Source organism: Astatotilapia calliptera, chromosome 3 (genome assembly GCF_964374335.1).
Source record: "Astatotilapia calliptera chromosome 3, fAstCal68.1, whole genome shotgun sequence".
NCBI classification, from domain to species: domain Eukaryota; kingdom Metazoa; phylum Chordata; class Actinopteri; order Cichliformes; family Cichlidae; genus Astatotilapia; species Astatotilapia calliptera.
The window spans coordinates 71,750,538-71,765,652 of NC_137424.1; the positions used below are offsets into that span (position 1 = coordinate 71,750,538).

The 15,115-nt window shown below is 39.7% G+C and overlaps 1 protein-coding gene and 1 long non-coding RNA gene across 5 annotated transcripts in view; both read left to right on the forward strand.

Annotated features, from left to right (window-relative positions):
* The window catches only part of LOC113010540 (uncharacterized), a 61,375-nt gene that overhangs the window by 18,006 nt on the left and 28,254 nt on the right, over positions 1 to 15,115 (forward strand). For 2 of the 4 annotated variants that reach the window (XM_080299106.1, XM_080299107.1), the window contains one exon: positions 14,802 to 14,903. The exons of the other annotated variants lie outside the window; for them this stretch is intronic. In XM_080299106.1, the coding sequence (XP_080155232.1) occupies positions 14,802 to 14,903 (102 nt within the window). The remainder of the gene's footprint in view (positions 1 to 14,801; positions 14,904 to 15,115) is intronic. 4 annotated transcript variants of the gene reach the window in all.
* LOC145425776 (uncharacterized) lies at positions 100 to 7,389 on the forward strand. Its single transcript, XR_013906515.1, has 2 exons — positions 100 to 5,254; positions 5,286 to 7,389. It is a non-coding gene; the product is annotated as an uncharacterized LOC145425776 (long non-coding RNA).

Genomic DNA, 15,115 nt, shown 5'->3' on the forward strand with positions numbered 1-15,115 from the left:
CTGCTTCGGGTCTCTCCTCTTGCCTCCCTTTTCCTTCATCCACCTGCTGGCCTACACCACTTGCTAATGTTACTGAATCTGTGGAAGCTCCGCGATAGCCACTGTCGAGGAGGGAAATTATTTTACTGCTATTGTTAAATAATTGTTATTGCATTAATAATATAATTTGCAGCATGGATATTGCATTCCAAGGTTTAGACAGTGTCTCTTTCAGAAAGACTGAGTTGCAGGCTGACAGGAAGTTGTATGCAGAAAGAAGCAGGAAGTTATTTTGAGCCGCAGGCTAAGACGAGGCTTTAACAATGTAACAGATAGCTTTATCATTTTATATTAAGGTTTTAGTAGAGGTTCTTGATTAAAACATTTATTTAGTAGAAGACATACACATAGTCTCAGTGAGCTTCTGGTCTGGTAAAAGGTCAGAAGTGCAACAGGTGAATTGAGAAAGAGCATGTGAGGTCAACACACACACACACACACACTTTAAATTAGATTTATTTAGAGGAAGAGGTTAGTTATGTTTGGCTGTAACTACAAAATTGTCTCGGTAAAAGAGGAACCGTTTCTTGTTGTCTCGACAAGAAAGAGGAACAATTCATTTTAAGATAAGAACGGAAAGTACCAAGCCATGAAAATAGGAGATGATTTTCTGGGTGAAAAGTCATGATGATGTTGATCTGATCTATGTATAAAATGTGTCTGTGACGTATGAAGGGGCGTCAGTAAACAAACCCTGATGCTATAAAATATCTGTTCATGCTTTGATTAAGTTGAAGACTACTGGCTGTCTGCGTACAGAGTGTCTTCCCACGCGTGTATTCATTAAAATCATCGTTTGACTTCACCCGGCCGGATCGGTGTGGTTATTCTTCGATCACCTCTTGTACCCTTCCTCAATATTGAATCTTAACATTTGGGGGCTTCGTCCGGTTATTGGGGAAGGAGAGTTGGAGGTTTGGACGGAGAAATCCGGGGTCTTGGGTGGTCTGACGGGCAGACGTGAATTCCAGTGGTCTAAGTGAGTGGGCATAAGCCGGCTTATCCAAAAGGTAAGGCACTACCTGTTGAATTATTTCCAAAGTGTGCCAAATTGGACATGATAAAATTTAAGTCTACTCACTGAAGTTACTGGTGGATGTCTGTTTTGATTTTGATGAAAATCTCATGAGTTGAAGCAGTTAGAGTTCTGCTAAGAAGAAATGAAAGTAGTTAAGAGTCTGATAAGAAAAGTTTAAATAATGGGTTGAAGTCCCAAAGAAATTGAGTTAGAGTCTCAAGTAGTTGGTAGGGAATTGGTTATTGTGTTGGTTAGAGTCCAAATTTGGTCATAAGAGTGGACCTGAGCGGTCAAATTGGCCACTAGGTTGCACCTGCCTCAGTTATACACTTGTTTCGGGTGTTGATTGTTGTTTCAAAATATTCTAAATTATTCTAGAACGGCAGTTCGAGTCTGCTAGGAAGCGCAGAGCCCGGAGGTTACGCTCCCTCCTTGTCGTGGACGCGCGACATTGACCTCTCGGCGAAGAGGGTTAGTTCAGTGTGGTTTAGCTGTGGGGTACAGGGCATCCCGGAATTAAGCTAGGAGTTAGAGTCTCCTTACCGTTTGCAACGGTATCTGCGCTTTTTTGGACAGGAGAAGTTGGTCTTCGGGCGTGTAACTTTAACTTAACACTTCGAGGTAAGCCTTGGCTGTGAAATGCCAAAAATAGAGCTTCAGGCAAAGTTTGGGTTGGTTGACGCTTTTAAATTGAGTTAGGGATTTTAGAAATGAGGCCAGAAACAGTTAAAGTCTTGATACTGGTTAATTGGTGGGCGGTTATTTTAAATTTGTCTAAATTGGTTAGGCGCTAAAGCTGACAGATCTGACAGTAGTTGTAAATATAAGACGTCTTTGTAATAAGAGATCTCTGTGTGTCGAGTCAGTAATGCACTGACTGCCTGCTGCTATTTTTGGAGGTGTGTGTGTGAGTGAAAATGCAAATGAGTAAGCAGTGAACTGTTTAAGCCACAGTTGGTTTTACAAATACTGCTGCAAACATTGTAGAGTGTGTGTTTAAAATGCCATTTATGTTTAGCAAAGGACTATAAATAAAGTTTTGAGTTGCCGTAGTGGATGTATAGTAATTGATTGAGTTTGGATGTAGATATATAAATATATTGAGTGCACTGTATATACTTAAGACTAACACATGACTTTCAGTAGTAACTGTTCTCCAGCATTAGCTGCTGGTGGGTTTTATTTTTTCAATTTCTTGTGTGTGCGGTGAGAATTAATGGAGGTTTCAATTTTTTGTTTGTTTGTTTTTTACTTGCTTTTTTGATTATGACAAGCATGTCTAAAATACTCTTAGGAAATTGTGTTTTGAGTTATATTCTTCAACTCTAGTCACAGTTTAAGTGTGAATGCGGTGACTAGAAGGTTTTGAATGATGAATGAAGGTGTGAGAGGTATTTCTTTGGTGATGTAAAGTAGGAGGTTTTAAAGTTTGAAAGTGTTTTTAATTTAAGAGATGCATGAGTGATGTTATGAGAGTTTTGAGTTTCTTTTTCTTTCAGTTTAAAACACATAAGTACATACACTTGGTACACCTGTTTACTCTTTGACTTTATTAAAACAGATGGTGTATTTGAGTTTGAATTTCAGTAATTGTATGTTGATATGGTAATTTAGTTTTATGTTAGGTGAAGGAGATGTCCATCTCTGCGTCTTGCAGGATCGAAAGTGAAAGTTGAAGGTTGTGATGTGAATGCTGTGAGTACTCGATTTGAATGATTCTGTGTGAGGTGTACAAAATACTAAATAATAATAACACTATGAAAGTTGATAGTAGAGTGAGTGCAAGGTGATGTGTGAACAGAGGAAGTCTGAGAGAGAAGTGTGTGCGTAGGCAAAATGCAGAGTGTGTGCGTGAAATAAGGGAGTATTGTTTTTTACATCAAGGTTTAGTAGAACTAAAGTAGAACGTTACAAACAAACAGATAAATAAAGTAAAATGAAGAGAGAAAATAACTGACAATTACATTAATGAATAGAAAACACACATACACAAAGTGCCATATGTGAAATTATTCTAGGAAGGAGTCAGAATTGAGATAGCTTATTATAGAGATAGTTTAACATAAGATGCAATGAAGGAAGCAGCTTACATTCCTTTAATTCCCAGAGCCAGTGTGTTCCCTCCCCTGCCCACTTGGGCCCCGTATCAGGCGAGTATGGAAGGCTGGATAGCCCATGACGGGTAAGATCCCACCTCGAAACCCTGGGACAACCTAAGGCAGGCACAGTCACGAATACTCTCGGACCTGACGGGTAAGACCGCTGGGCTAGGGTGGAGGTGGAAAGTGGCAAGTGGAGCCCTACCTTCTGGCTGAGGACAAGGAATGCTGCTATTTAAGGTAGGAAATCAGAATTTGGGTTAGTAAATTTGGGGAGGAGAAAATTGACTGTTTAAAGGCAAAATTATGAAGGAGTCTGACACACTGTAAAAGCACCATATGCAAATTCACACACACAAACAGAAAATGCATTAAACTTATAAAGACAAGACAAGACAAGCTCATGGAGTTTAATGCATAGACACTGATTAAACCTAGCTAAGAACACAAACATAGGCAATGAAGAACAGCTTGCTATTTTGTATGAATGATACAAGGGTGTGAATGTTTAATAAAATACATTTGAGTTTGTAATTGAGGAATAGAATAAGCCATATGACAAAGGGAGTTATGAAAACGAAAAAGGGATTAAAGTAGTTTTAAAAAAGAGTGACTTAGGAGTGCTCTCGTACTGAGTGATCAACACTAGTGATCACTGTTGGAAGAAATAAAATGATTTAATGAGTTGGGAATGTTTAAACATATGTTTCTGTTGTTACAGCTTCTTGAGAGATGACTCAGTATGCAAATTAGCTGGAGTGTGTGTGTGACTGTGACTTTCAGGAAGAGGAAGCATAGCAGAGACGAGAAGTGCAGATTGGGGTAGGAAATTTATAGTTTAGTGATTATATGATGTCGTAAGGGGGTTTTATGCTGAATTGAAGTATGTTATAGAGCATAAGGGGGTGATTTTTGTGTGCAAATTGTGTGGTTTTAATGAGACTTTTGGTGTATTGAGGAGGTGAAATTATGTGGTGGCAAGATTTGTGTGTTTAAGGTTGTTGTGGTGATGGGTTGATTCTGTCAGGTAGGTTGTTGTTGTTATTTTTGTTTTTAATAGAGGGAGTTTTAGGAAACATGGACATGTCTAAAATTGGGCCCATTATTTTGTAACAGTGCACTTAAAGAAAACCTGTCAGGTGATTTTGTTTTGTTTTTATGAGCTAACAATCAGCTCTATTTTTTTTTCATTTCTGTTTTAAGCAGGCCTGCAACAGTGAATAACGGCGCTGAAAGTTCTCGGGAGGAGCAAATATAAGGGGGCTTTCCAGATTACAATTGGCTGAGGAGAGCTACCTGTGGGGACTGATCAAGGTCGTAAGTCCCTGTAAAAAGGATTTTATGCGAGTCAATCCAGTCCAAAAGCATAAAGAAATATTTCCCTATGGAAAATAAAAATGACTGAGCTCATTTTGCTGAGGGTGGAGTATCTGATCGTGCGGGAAGCTCCACTATCAGCAAATATATGGTGTGACTGCATGTGAGTGAATGTGAGGGTGAATAAATGTGGACAAACAATTTGTTTTTACCAGAGAAAATTTCTGTTTTGTTTTATTAGGTGGGGTTAGATTATGAGATTATAGTATATTGTTGGGAGAATGCCAAATGCTAAAGGGGAAATATTTTTTGATGTAACTCAGTTACCATTAATTGTAGAAACACATGACTGATAACTGTTCTGTTTTAAGTTTATTTTTATGACATAGATTGGATCATGAGTGGGGAAACTGAGCAGTTTTAAGTTTTGTATAGTATCTTGACACATGAAATGTATCAAGATAAAGGGGGGTTTAGGGTTTAATAATTTAATTGCTTAATAATTTAGGATCATTTTAGGACCTTTTGGGTTTTTGATCATTTGGATATGGTAAAACTGAAACTGGTATTTTTAAGTTAAGGTTAAAGGATTAAAAGTGAACTTGTCACGGTTTGCGAGGCAAGCCGTGTGGAGTTGTAGAAAAGGACCCAAAAGGCGGCAGCTCTGGTGCAGGTGAATATTTATTTACAACGGTGGGCACAAAACAGCACTGGTGGAAAAACAAGAAACCGGAAAACTGGGTAAGCTAATAACACAAACCAGAAACGAGGATGCAGGGAGGTCCGGGGAAATACACAAGAGACGCAGGGAGACCGAGGGGAAACAATATAGACGAACCAGGAACTACAATATCAGAAGACACAACTTAAATACACCCAGAGCACGGGGAGAACACAGACATAACAGGCTGGGGGAAACATGGAATAAACACAAAGAGAGACGAGAGCTCATAAATAGACAGAGGGGCACAAGGGGGTAAGAGTCACAAAGGGAAAAAACACTTAGGGAACACCACAACAGGACACCTCAGAAAACCTGGCCTAAATAAGGAGCGAAAATACAAGGAACCAAGAATGCTGGGCCAACATGGCCCAGGACCATGAATCCTGTTTAGAAGATACAATGCCAGTTTTTCAAAGCTGTGAATAAATCTTAGAGGGAAAATTAGTGAGGGTTGAAGGGGTAGAACAGGTTTGATTTTTTGATCTTTAGAAGAAGTGGTTATAATGTAGGCTTACACATACAGATATTACATAGGAGGTATTTTTAGGATAAAAGGGGGAGCTTATAAATAGAAATGATTTTTATACATATTGCATTTTGTGCTTTTAAAGGAGTTGTGGCTCAAATTTGTCTCTGGAGGGTCACGAGCCTTTGGCTAGCGCTATGATTAGCCAATCTACTGTGAGGATAATATGAGTTCATGAAGGATTGCACACGCTTACAGACACAGAGTTAAGAAACACACATGACAGTATTGATTCCAGGCAAAAGGCCTTAAATTCATTTAGCTTTTAACTGAACTTAAAGAAGGACCAAAGAGGAAGGAAAGCATATATTTTGGTTAAGTCTGATAAACTAGAATTAGGAGGTATTGTTACATTAAAAGGAGCAAAATGAAATAAAAAGGCTATACCGAAACAGGTGATAACATAGGAAATGTGAGGTTTTAAAATGAAGTTAGTGTTAACACATAGGAGTTGTTTCAAGGCAGCATTTAGCTATGATGAAATGTATACAGGAGTAATTGCTTATATGCTTGAACTTAATTGATTAAAGTGGTTGTTTTCTTTTGGAGTAGATTAACTTGCAGCAGCGACAATTTGTGCACAGGATGTTGATGATCAGATAAGGGAAAATAGAGCGAGCAACTGGACGTGAAAGCAGGGCTCAAAGAGTTTAAAGTGATGAGTAACGTTGAAGAGTATACATAAATACAAGTCAATAAGTTAAGAGCATAATTAGGATCATGCTTTTAATTAAAGAGTCCCAGATAGGATAAGTTAGGGAGATGCAAGAAAAGGTGTTTTGTTTCCTTTGCAGAAGACTGATCTCGGCGACCACAGGAGGGGCGAGGATCCTGGAGATCTCGAGGTTCGAGACCACCAGAGAAGGGTCTGCGTGAGGACACAATGTATTGTGACCTCTGGTTTTCAGAGGTCAAAAGGGGGAGTGTCGAGGAGGGAAATTATTTTACTGCTATTGTTAAATAATTGTTATTGCATTAATAATATAATTTGCAGCATGGATATTGCATTCCAAGGTTTAGACAGTGTCTCTTTCAGAAAGACTGAGTTGCAGGCTGACAGGAAGTTGTATGCAGAAAGAAGCAGGAAGTTATTTTGAGCCGCAGGCTAAGACGAGGCTTTAACAATGTAACAGATAGCTTTATCATTTTATATTAAGGTTTTAGTAGAGGTTCTTGATTAAAACATTTATTTAGTAGAAGACATACACATAGTCTCAGTGAGCTTCTGGTCTGGTAAAAGGTCAGAAGTGCAACAGGTGAATTGAGAAAGAGCATGTGAGGTCAACACACACACACACACACACTTTAAATTAGATTTATTTAGAGGAAGAGGTTAGTTATGTTTGGCTGTAACTACAAAATTGTCTCGGTAAAAGAGGAACCGTTTCTTGTTGTCTCGACAAGAAAGAGGAACAATTCATTTTAAGATAAGAACGGAAAGTACCAAGCCATGAAAATAGGAGATGATTTTCTGGGTGAAAAGTCATGATGATGTTGATCTGATCTATGTATAAAATGTGTCTGTGACGTATGAAGGGGCGTCAGTAAACAAACCCTGATGCTATAAAATATCTGTTCATGCTTTGATTAAGTTGAAGACTACTGGCTGTCTGCGTACAGAGTGTCTTCCCACGCGTGTATTCATTAAAATCATCGTTTGACTTCACCCGGCCGGATCGGTGTGGTTATTCTTCGATCACCTCTTGTACCCTTCCTCAATATTGAATCTTAACACCACCACACAAAGTAACGAGTAACGACCCTATCTAAATCCCAGTAGCGACTAACGCGTTCCTGATTTTGGCATAATAACTAGTTACCGTGCTCGTTACCACAATAATAATGTAGTTACTGTAACGCGTTACTTAATAACGCGTTATTCCCAACACTGCTCTTAACTGATCAAATCTTGCTGTGGTAGCAGCTTTAAACTCTGTATGACCCAGGTTGATAGAGGGTGTCCAGCCTGGGTCGCATTCCTGCATTTTGTAGGCTGGTTTTCCTACAAAACACAACAAACATTAGCCCATAAAGCAGCAGAGTGCAACAAATTCAATTCAAATCAATATAAGACTTATTTGTAACCTACATCAACAATTATGTTATTATAAATTACGTAATAACTACAACAGAAGACTTACCTTTGTGGAAATGCTTGGAGCAGACTAACATGTGAGCTGGAGTGTTCTGAAACGTTATATTTGGTCTGCAATCAAGGCCATCCGTCAGCTCTTTGTTACTTCGGAAACATGGCTTAAACAATTTCTCTTCCACGACGTAATCCGATAACAACCGATCTCTTTACTTGTCGGCTTCTCGTGTCTGTCATGCGACCGGCTATTGCAGTTAATAATACAACAGCTTCTTACCATTTTTGGTGTTTATTTTTATCGCTGTGTGACTGTTTTCATGTGAAAGCCTCCTTGCGCTAGTACCGCTTGCCACTCATTCCCAGAATCCTTTGCGGTTTTACCCCTGAATGACGTCACATTTTCAATCTCTATTTTGCGGCAAAATTATCCACACCCACCGCCACGCTATGATTTGCGGGAAGCATGGGACCACAAAGCGTGCGCCGGACCACGATATTGATATTTGGGGAAAATCGACGGTTCATTTTGAGTACGCATTTGGTATACACCTCAGATTGGGACAGCCGTCGTCGTGTCACTGTGAATTAATAGGGCTGAAAATGCGTGCTTCAAGCGTGCAGTCTCTTAATAATTGGAACACAGCCCCAGACAATAAAGTTAGTTCCCGGCTATGAGCCCGACACGGAACCAAACGTATTAGCCTGAGATCTCCTTACCACAGTTAGGAGCCGCAGACCTGGCCGAGGTAACAAGAGAGTGCAAACATGTTGAGGGATTGGCTGTGTTAGTTCATTGAGAGATTTTTTTTGGAAAGAAAACAGTTTTCACTTACAGTTGAAAACTAATGTGTACGCTTATCCCTGCAGTTTTATTTTGTTAAATACAAACAAAATTGTAGCAAAAGTGCTGCTGCATGTCTGGCCAGAAAGAGTTGTTTATTTGGTAGTTCAATGAAATTACTGTACTGCACTGCTGAGTGACTGTCATCTGCTCGCCAAATACATTTCATTACAATGTTGACCCTGTGCTAGGGGTGGGTGATATATACGATAGAAACGATATAAATTTGGCCAACGATAGAGATTTTGACTATATCGCGATAGCGCATGTTGATGATGGCATCAAGCTGAGCTTGTTTTGGTCGAAAGCATCGCAGCAGCTACAACCATTATCGTCTGCAAATTATGCCGGGCAACAGTCGTAGCACTTTTGAAATATGGGGAAAGCCAAAAACTGCGCTTCCTCCACTTCCATAACATTGATTCATTAATGTTGAATTCTCTCACAGCTGTTCTATTCCCATGTTGTTGCAGTATATTAATAACTAACCTCATATTGCGGATGAATAATCTCAGTTGTTCTCCTGACTGCAGTTTGGCCCGTGTACAGCATCCTGCTATGTGATATCATTTGTCCCTAACCACCAGAATCCGTCACGTTAACTTTTATCGAGTGAAAAAAAAGTTGGCGTTCATCCTCCAGCTTCACTGTGCTAATGTTATGCTAACATAGCTGTGTCGCTAGCAATCACGTAGCACATTATATACCAGGTAGTCCAACTTCAGTAACCCTACAAACGCCACTGCTGTTTAGTTTTCTGTCTTCATTTATGTTGGAAGTGATAGCAGAGCTGTACGTTTTAATTAGTTACAAAAATCTCTCAGTCAGAACATGGTATGTCATGTTTAGGTGGAAACTAGCGAGCTAACTTCCTGTTAACTTCTAACTCTGTTAAATTTAATAAATTTTGTTTTCATGGATTCAGAGATGTTACACTCGATAAAGCAGCAACGCTGATGATTTAATTAAAGATGAAATAATTTAGACTGTTTTTAACTCTTAGTGTTCGTTTGACTTTGGGACCTAAATTGGACGGAGTTTTGGACCCAGATTACTCTGCGAAGCTCCTCACTACGGCAGCCATAATGCTCTGACAATCCATCAAGCGGTGGGGCTTACCAAAGTTGTACTAAAACATTTTTAACAGATTTCTGCAGCCAAAATCGGTTCGAGGTCAGTAAGCACAACAAGAATTCATACATAAGGCACACTCTCGATTTTTGAGAAAATTAAAGGATTTTAAGTGTGCCTTAAAGTGTGGAAAATACGTTATAAAGAAGAAAAGAATATATCGTGATATATATCGTTACCGCACATGCTTCAAATTATATCGCGATTTGAATTTTAGGCCATATCGCCCAGCCCTACCCTGTGAGTCAGTGGCTTCTTCCCTTTCAAGTTCCTGTGCTAACTTGCATATGACAAATGAAACTTAAAGGCTTCAGATAGTTAAGAGTGAGAAAAAAATTGTGCTCATGTTTGCAATTTTGTCTTGTTACACAATATTTGGAATTAAATAAAACAAACAAAACACTACATTTTAGGAATGGGTTGTACATTTTGTGGGTGTTTTCGTGTTTGTTTGTTTGTTGTACTACTTGGACACTAAAGTGGCCCTCCAATTAAGCTAGAAGTGGACCATGGCTCATTTGAGTTTGAGACCCCTGCACTAAGTGAACCGAGCAAGATGATTAAATTTAGAAAAACATGCTTAAAATCATCTGGTCTTCATGAGCTTCATTGCATGTGTGTATGTGTTAGTAGGATTAATACGTTTTGTGCTCATGTATGTAATTTTAATTACCCCCCCCCCTTTTTTTTACCCAAACAAAACTGTTTTCTACACTTTCTTGATTCAGAAACATCTAAAAAAGAAAATCTCTATCTTAGTCAGGCACAACTAAATTCATGCAAGTTGACCCAGCCAACCACACTGTGTGTTGTTAACAGGTACCCCCTCATGATGTGTGCCACTTCCTATCTGATTTTTGCTCCCCCTAAAAGGCAGGAATATAATAGCCACACACTTCCAAAAACAGAATTTTGTGCTTAGATAATGAATTGTAGAATAAATTCTGCATTTGTAAAGTCATTTTTGAATTCCACATTAACAAAGTGATTTTTGAAATGTTTTTTTAAAAAACCTCATTAGGATGGTAATGAGGTGCTTGGAAATGTTGTAGGTGGCTGAGTTTATATTGCTACCAATGAGTCTGAGCGGGACTCCTTTGTGGAACTATGGAAGTCCATATATACAGGGCGTAGCATTCCCTGGGTAAAGGCGGTGATGTGCAGGGCAGTCAGTGGCTTCTTCCCTTTCAAGTTCTTGAATACACCTGATGACTTTCTTTTTGTAGTTGGTACTGAGGTTTCACCTTGAAGCTTCAGGTATTGTTGTCACTGAGGAGTGTAGTTTATCTGCTCTGCTTCTTTTTGTCAGGGATAAAATACATATATATACAGGGCTCTAGAGTGTGACCAAATTTCTTTGTGGTGCAACTAAAAAAAATATTTGGTTGCACCGGTGCGACCAACTGTTCGGGTAAAAACAATAAAAATAAATAAAAAATCTCTGCAACTCTCCGTGTGGTCAACAACAGACACACATTATTCCCCTATTGTGGCATAAACCAATCAGAGATAGTCAGGGGCAGAACCTCTCTGATTGGCCGTGGTCCAGTTGAAAGTGCAGGTGAGTAGTTTGAATAAAGTGATATCGATTCATTAAATCCTGAATTGACTTTTAAATATAACTGTGTTTTACCAGAAACACCAGATTCTCAGGTTAAAGCTCACAGAACTATTTCAACAACCACCACACACCAAATGAACTACAACCACCACACCGCAAATGAGGTACACGGATTGCACACAGATTCTGAGCTGCAGGTTTTGTCTCTCTCCAACCAAAATTCACCAAACCAGCAGCAAAAGAAGCAGCAAACTGCGCTTGACATATGATCAATGTTGTCATGAGTTTTGCCTCTTTTTTTCCACCACGGTAAAAATCACACTTCATGCACAGCTCGCTCTCTCTCTCTGTACTTCAAGAACAGTTTCCCGTCTCAAATCTCTGTTTTCTGCATTATTCATTCGCTTATCACCCACCAGTCTACCGTTGTTTACAGCGCTGTCAGCCAGTCTTTTTCTTTACTTTTTTTCACTTAAATGACCTCGGACAAGAAAGCCTAATTTTTCTGCTGTTCAATACTGAACAAATTTAAACTTTTTAAAATTATTCATAAGATTGCAGAATGTTTTTAAGGTTATCTGCTATAAAAAGTCAGGCCAGTCTCCTTCATGTTTTTCTGTGTTTTGTTCTCAGTTACTTTCACACAAAGGCATCTGCTGTGATGTTCACAATTCTGATGAAGTCTCACATGTGTCAGTACTGATAAATGATCAGAATTATAATATTTCTGACTGTCTGAGGCTAAGTTGAATCGAATCAGGACTTTGAGAACTGGAATCGAATGGATTGTAGAAATCAGTGATGATACCCAGCCCTAGTGAGTAGCCTAGGCCTGACAGAAGTGGATGTAGCTCTGGTTAATAAGAAAAGATTAAAAGAACTATTGATAACCTTTTGTTAAGTTAAGGCCTGATCCGTCTGAAATTCATAGCCAGTGCTCTGACACGGTGCCATCAATCTTTGAATGCTGAAAAAGCACAGTGTATACAGAAAACACATTACAGGGAGTGCAGAATTATTAGGCAAATGAGTATTTTGTCCACATCATCCTGTTCATGCATGTTGTCTTACTCCAAGCTGTATAGGCTTGAAAGCCTACTACCAATTAAGCATATTAGGTGATGTGCATCTCTGTAGTGAGAAGGGGTGTGGTCTAATGACATTAACACCCTATATCAGGTGTGCATAATTATTAGGCAACGTCCTTTCCTTTGGCAAAATGGGTCAAAAGAAGGACTTGACAGGCTCAGAAAAGTCAAAAATAGTGAGATATCTTGCAGAGGGATGCAGCAGTCTCAAAATTGCAAAGCTTCTGAAGCATGATCATCGAACAATCAAGCGTTTCATTCAAAATAGTCAACAGGGTCGCAAGAAGTGTGTGGAAAAACCAAGGCGCAAAATAACTGCCCATGAACTGAGAAAAGTCAAGCGTGCAGCTGCCAAGATGCCACTTGCCACCAGTTTGGCCATATTTCAGAGCTGCAACATCACTGGAGTGCCCAAAAGCACAAGGTGTGCAATACTCAGAGACGTGGCCAAGGTAAGAAAGGCTGAAAGACGACCACCACTGAACAAGACACACAAGCTGAAACGTCAAGACTGGGCCAAGAAATATCTCAAGACTGATTTTTCTAAGGTTTTATGGACTGATGAAATGAGAGTGAGTCTTGATGGGCCAGATGGATGGGCCCGTGGCTGGATTGGTAAAGGGCAGAGAGCTCCAGTCCGACTCAGACGCCAGCAAGGTGGAGGTGGAGTACTGGTTTGGGCTGGTATCATCAAAGATGAGCTTGTGGGGCCTTTTCGGGTTGAGGATGGAGTCAAGCTCAACTCCCAGTCCTACTGCCAGTTTCTGGAAGACACCTTCTTCAAGCAGTGGTACAGGAAGAAGTCTGCATCCTTCAAGAAAAACATGATTTTCATGCAGGACAATGCTCCATCACACGGGTCCAAGTACTCCACAGCGTGGCTGGCAAGAAAGGGTATAAAAGAAGAAAAACTAATGACATGGCCTCCTTGTTCACCTGATCTGAACCCCATTGAGAACCTGTGGTCCATCATCAAATGTGAGATTTACAAGGAGGGAAAACAGTACACCTCTCTGAACAGTGTCTGGGAGGCTGTGGTTGCTGCTGCACGCAACGTTGATGGTGAACCGATCAAAACACTGACAGAATCCATGGATGGCAGGCTTTTGAGTGTCATTGCAAAGAAAGGTGGCTATATTGGTCGCTGATTTGTTTTTGTTTTGTTTTTGAATGTCAGAAATGTATATTTGTGAATGTGGAGATGTTATATTGGTGTCACTGGTAAAAATAAATAATTAAAATGGGTATATATTTGTTTTTTGTTAAGTTGCCTAATAACTAACGAACAACACCACAGCACTGGCCAAGAAATCACAGCAGCGTCTCTTCTTTCTCCGCAAACTAAGAAGAGCAGGAGCACCAGCCCCCATCATGTACACTTTCTACAGAGGCACCATCGAGAGCATCCTGTCGAGCTGCATCACTGTGTGGTTTGGATTCTGCAATGCGTCCTGTCATAGAACCCTCCAACGCATAGTGAGAGCTGCAGAGAGGATCATTGGTGTCTCTCTCCCCTCCCTCCAGGACATTTACAGCACCCGTCTCACTAAAAAAGCCCTTTGCATAGCGGCTGATCCCACGCACCCAATGCAAAGCTTCTTCAAGCTGCTGCCGTCAGGGAGGAGACTGCGGAGTCTCCAGGCCAGGACCAGCAGACTGAAGGACAGCTTCATCCATCAGGCTGTCAGGAAGCTTAACTCCCTCCCGATTCTGCCCCCCTCTCCCCTCTTCTCCACCACGGTCTCACTGAACTCTGTCACATACACACACTCACTCTCTGACGCACTCACTGGCCTGCTCCCGTCACTTTGTGGAGCATTGGACTGCCATTACCTCATAAGACTCTGTTGTTACACTATCTCTTACCATATACTACTAAATCTCCATTTGCACTATTTGCCTATTTTGCACCACTATGCCTCCTTACTTGAATATTGTATATTGCATAGCTTTTTTTGTTATACGTAAAATTGTATTGTATTTATTTAAACTTTACTTTTTAATTATTTTATTTCCATTTTTCTAATCACTAGGGTTTGAGAGTAACGCAATTTCTATTCTCTGTATGTCCTGTACATGTGGCAGAATTGACAATTAAACTTGACTTGACTTGACTTGACTTGAATTATGCACAGTAATAGTCACCTGCACACACAGATATCCCCCTAAAATAGCTAAAACTAAAAGCAAACTAAAAACTGCTTCCAAAAACATTCAGCTTTGATATTAATGAGTTTTTTGGGTTCATTGAGAACATGGTTGTTGTTCAATAATAAAATTATTTCTCAAAAATACAACTTGCCTATTAATTCCTAATAATAAAAAAGTTAGTCTAGAGCCCTGATATATACGTTTTGTGTCCTAGCTGAGTAACAGGAGAAGAGTCTGGTGGAGCAACAGAGGAAAATTTCAGCCATTTGGACTCAGCTCAGCCACTACAGAGGAAACAATGTCTTCAACACAAAAGGTGAGAAAAATATCACAGTTACACTTTTTGAAGCTGTGTGCACAGCTGGTTATTTTTTAAAAAGCTCTTAACAGCAGCTTTATCTTTTCCACCCTTGGCTCATCCATATGTACATAATCGATATTCAAAATCGAAAACCCCAGAAGTTACAAGAAAATACAAAGACTATATTCTATCTACACACATTGAAACCATATCATCAGTTAAACTCA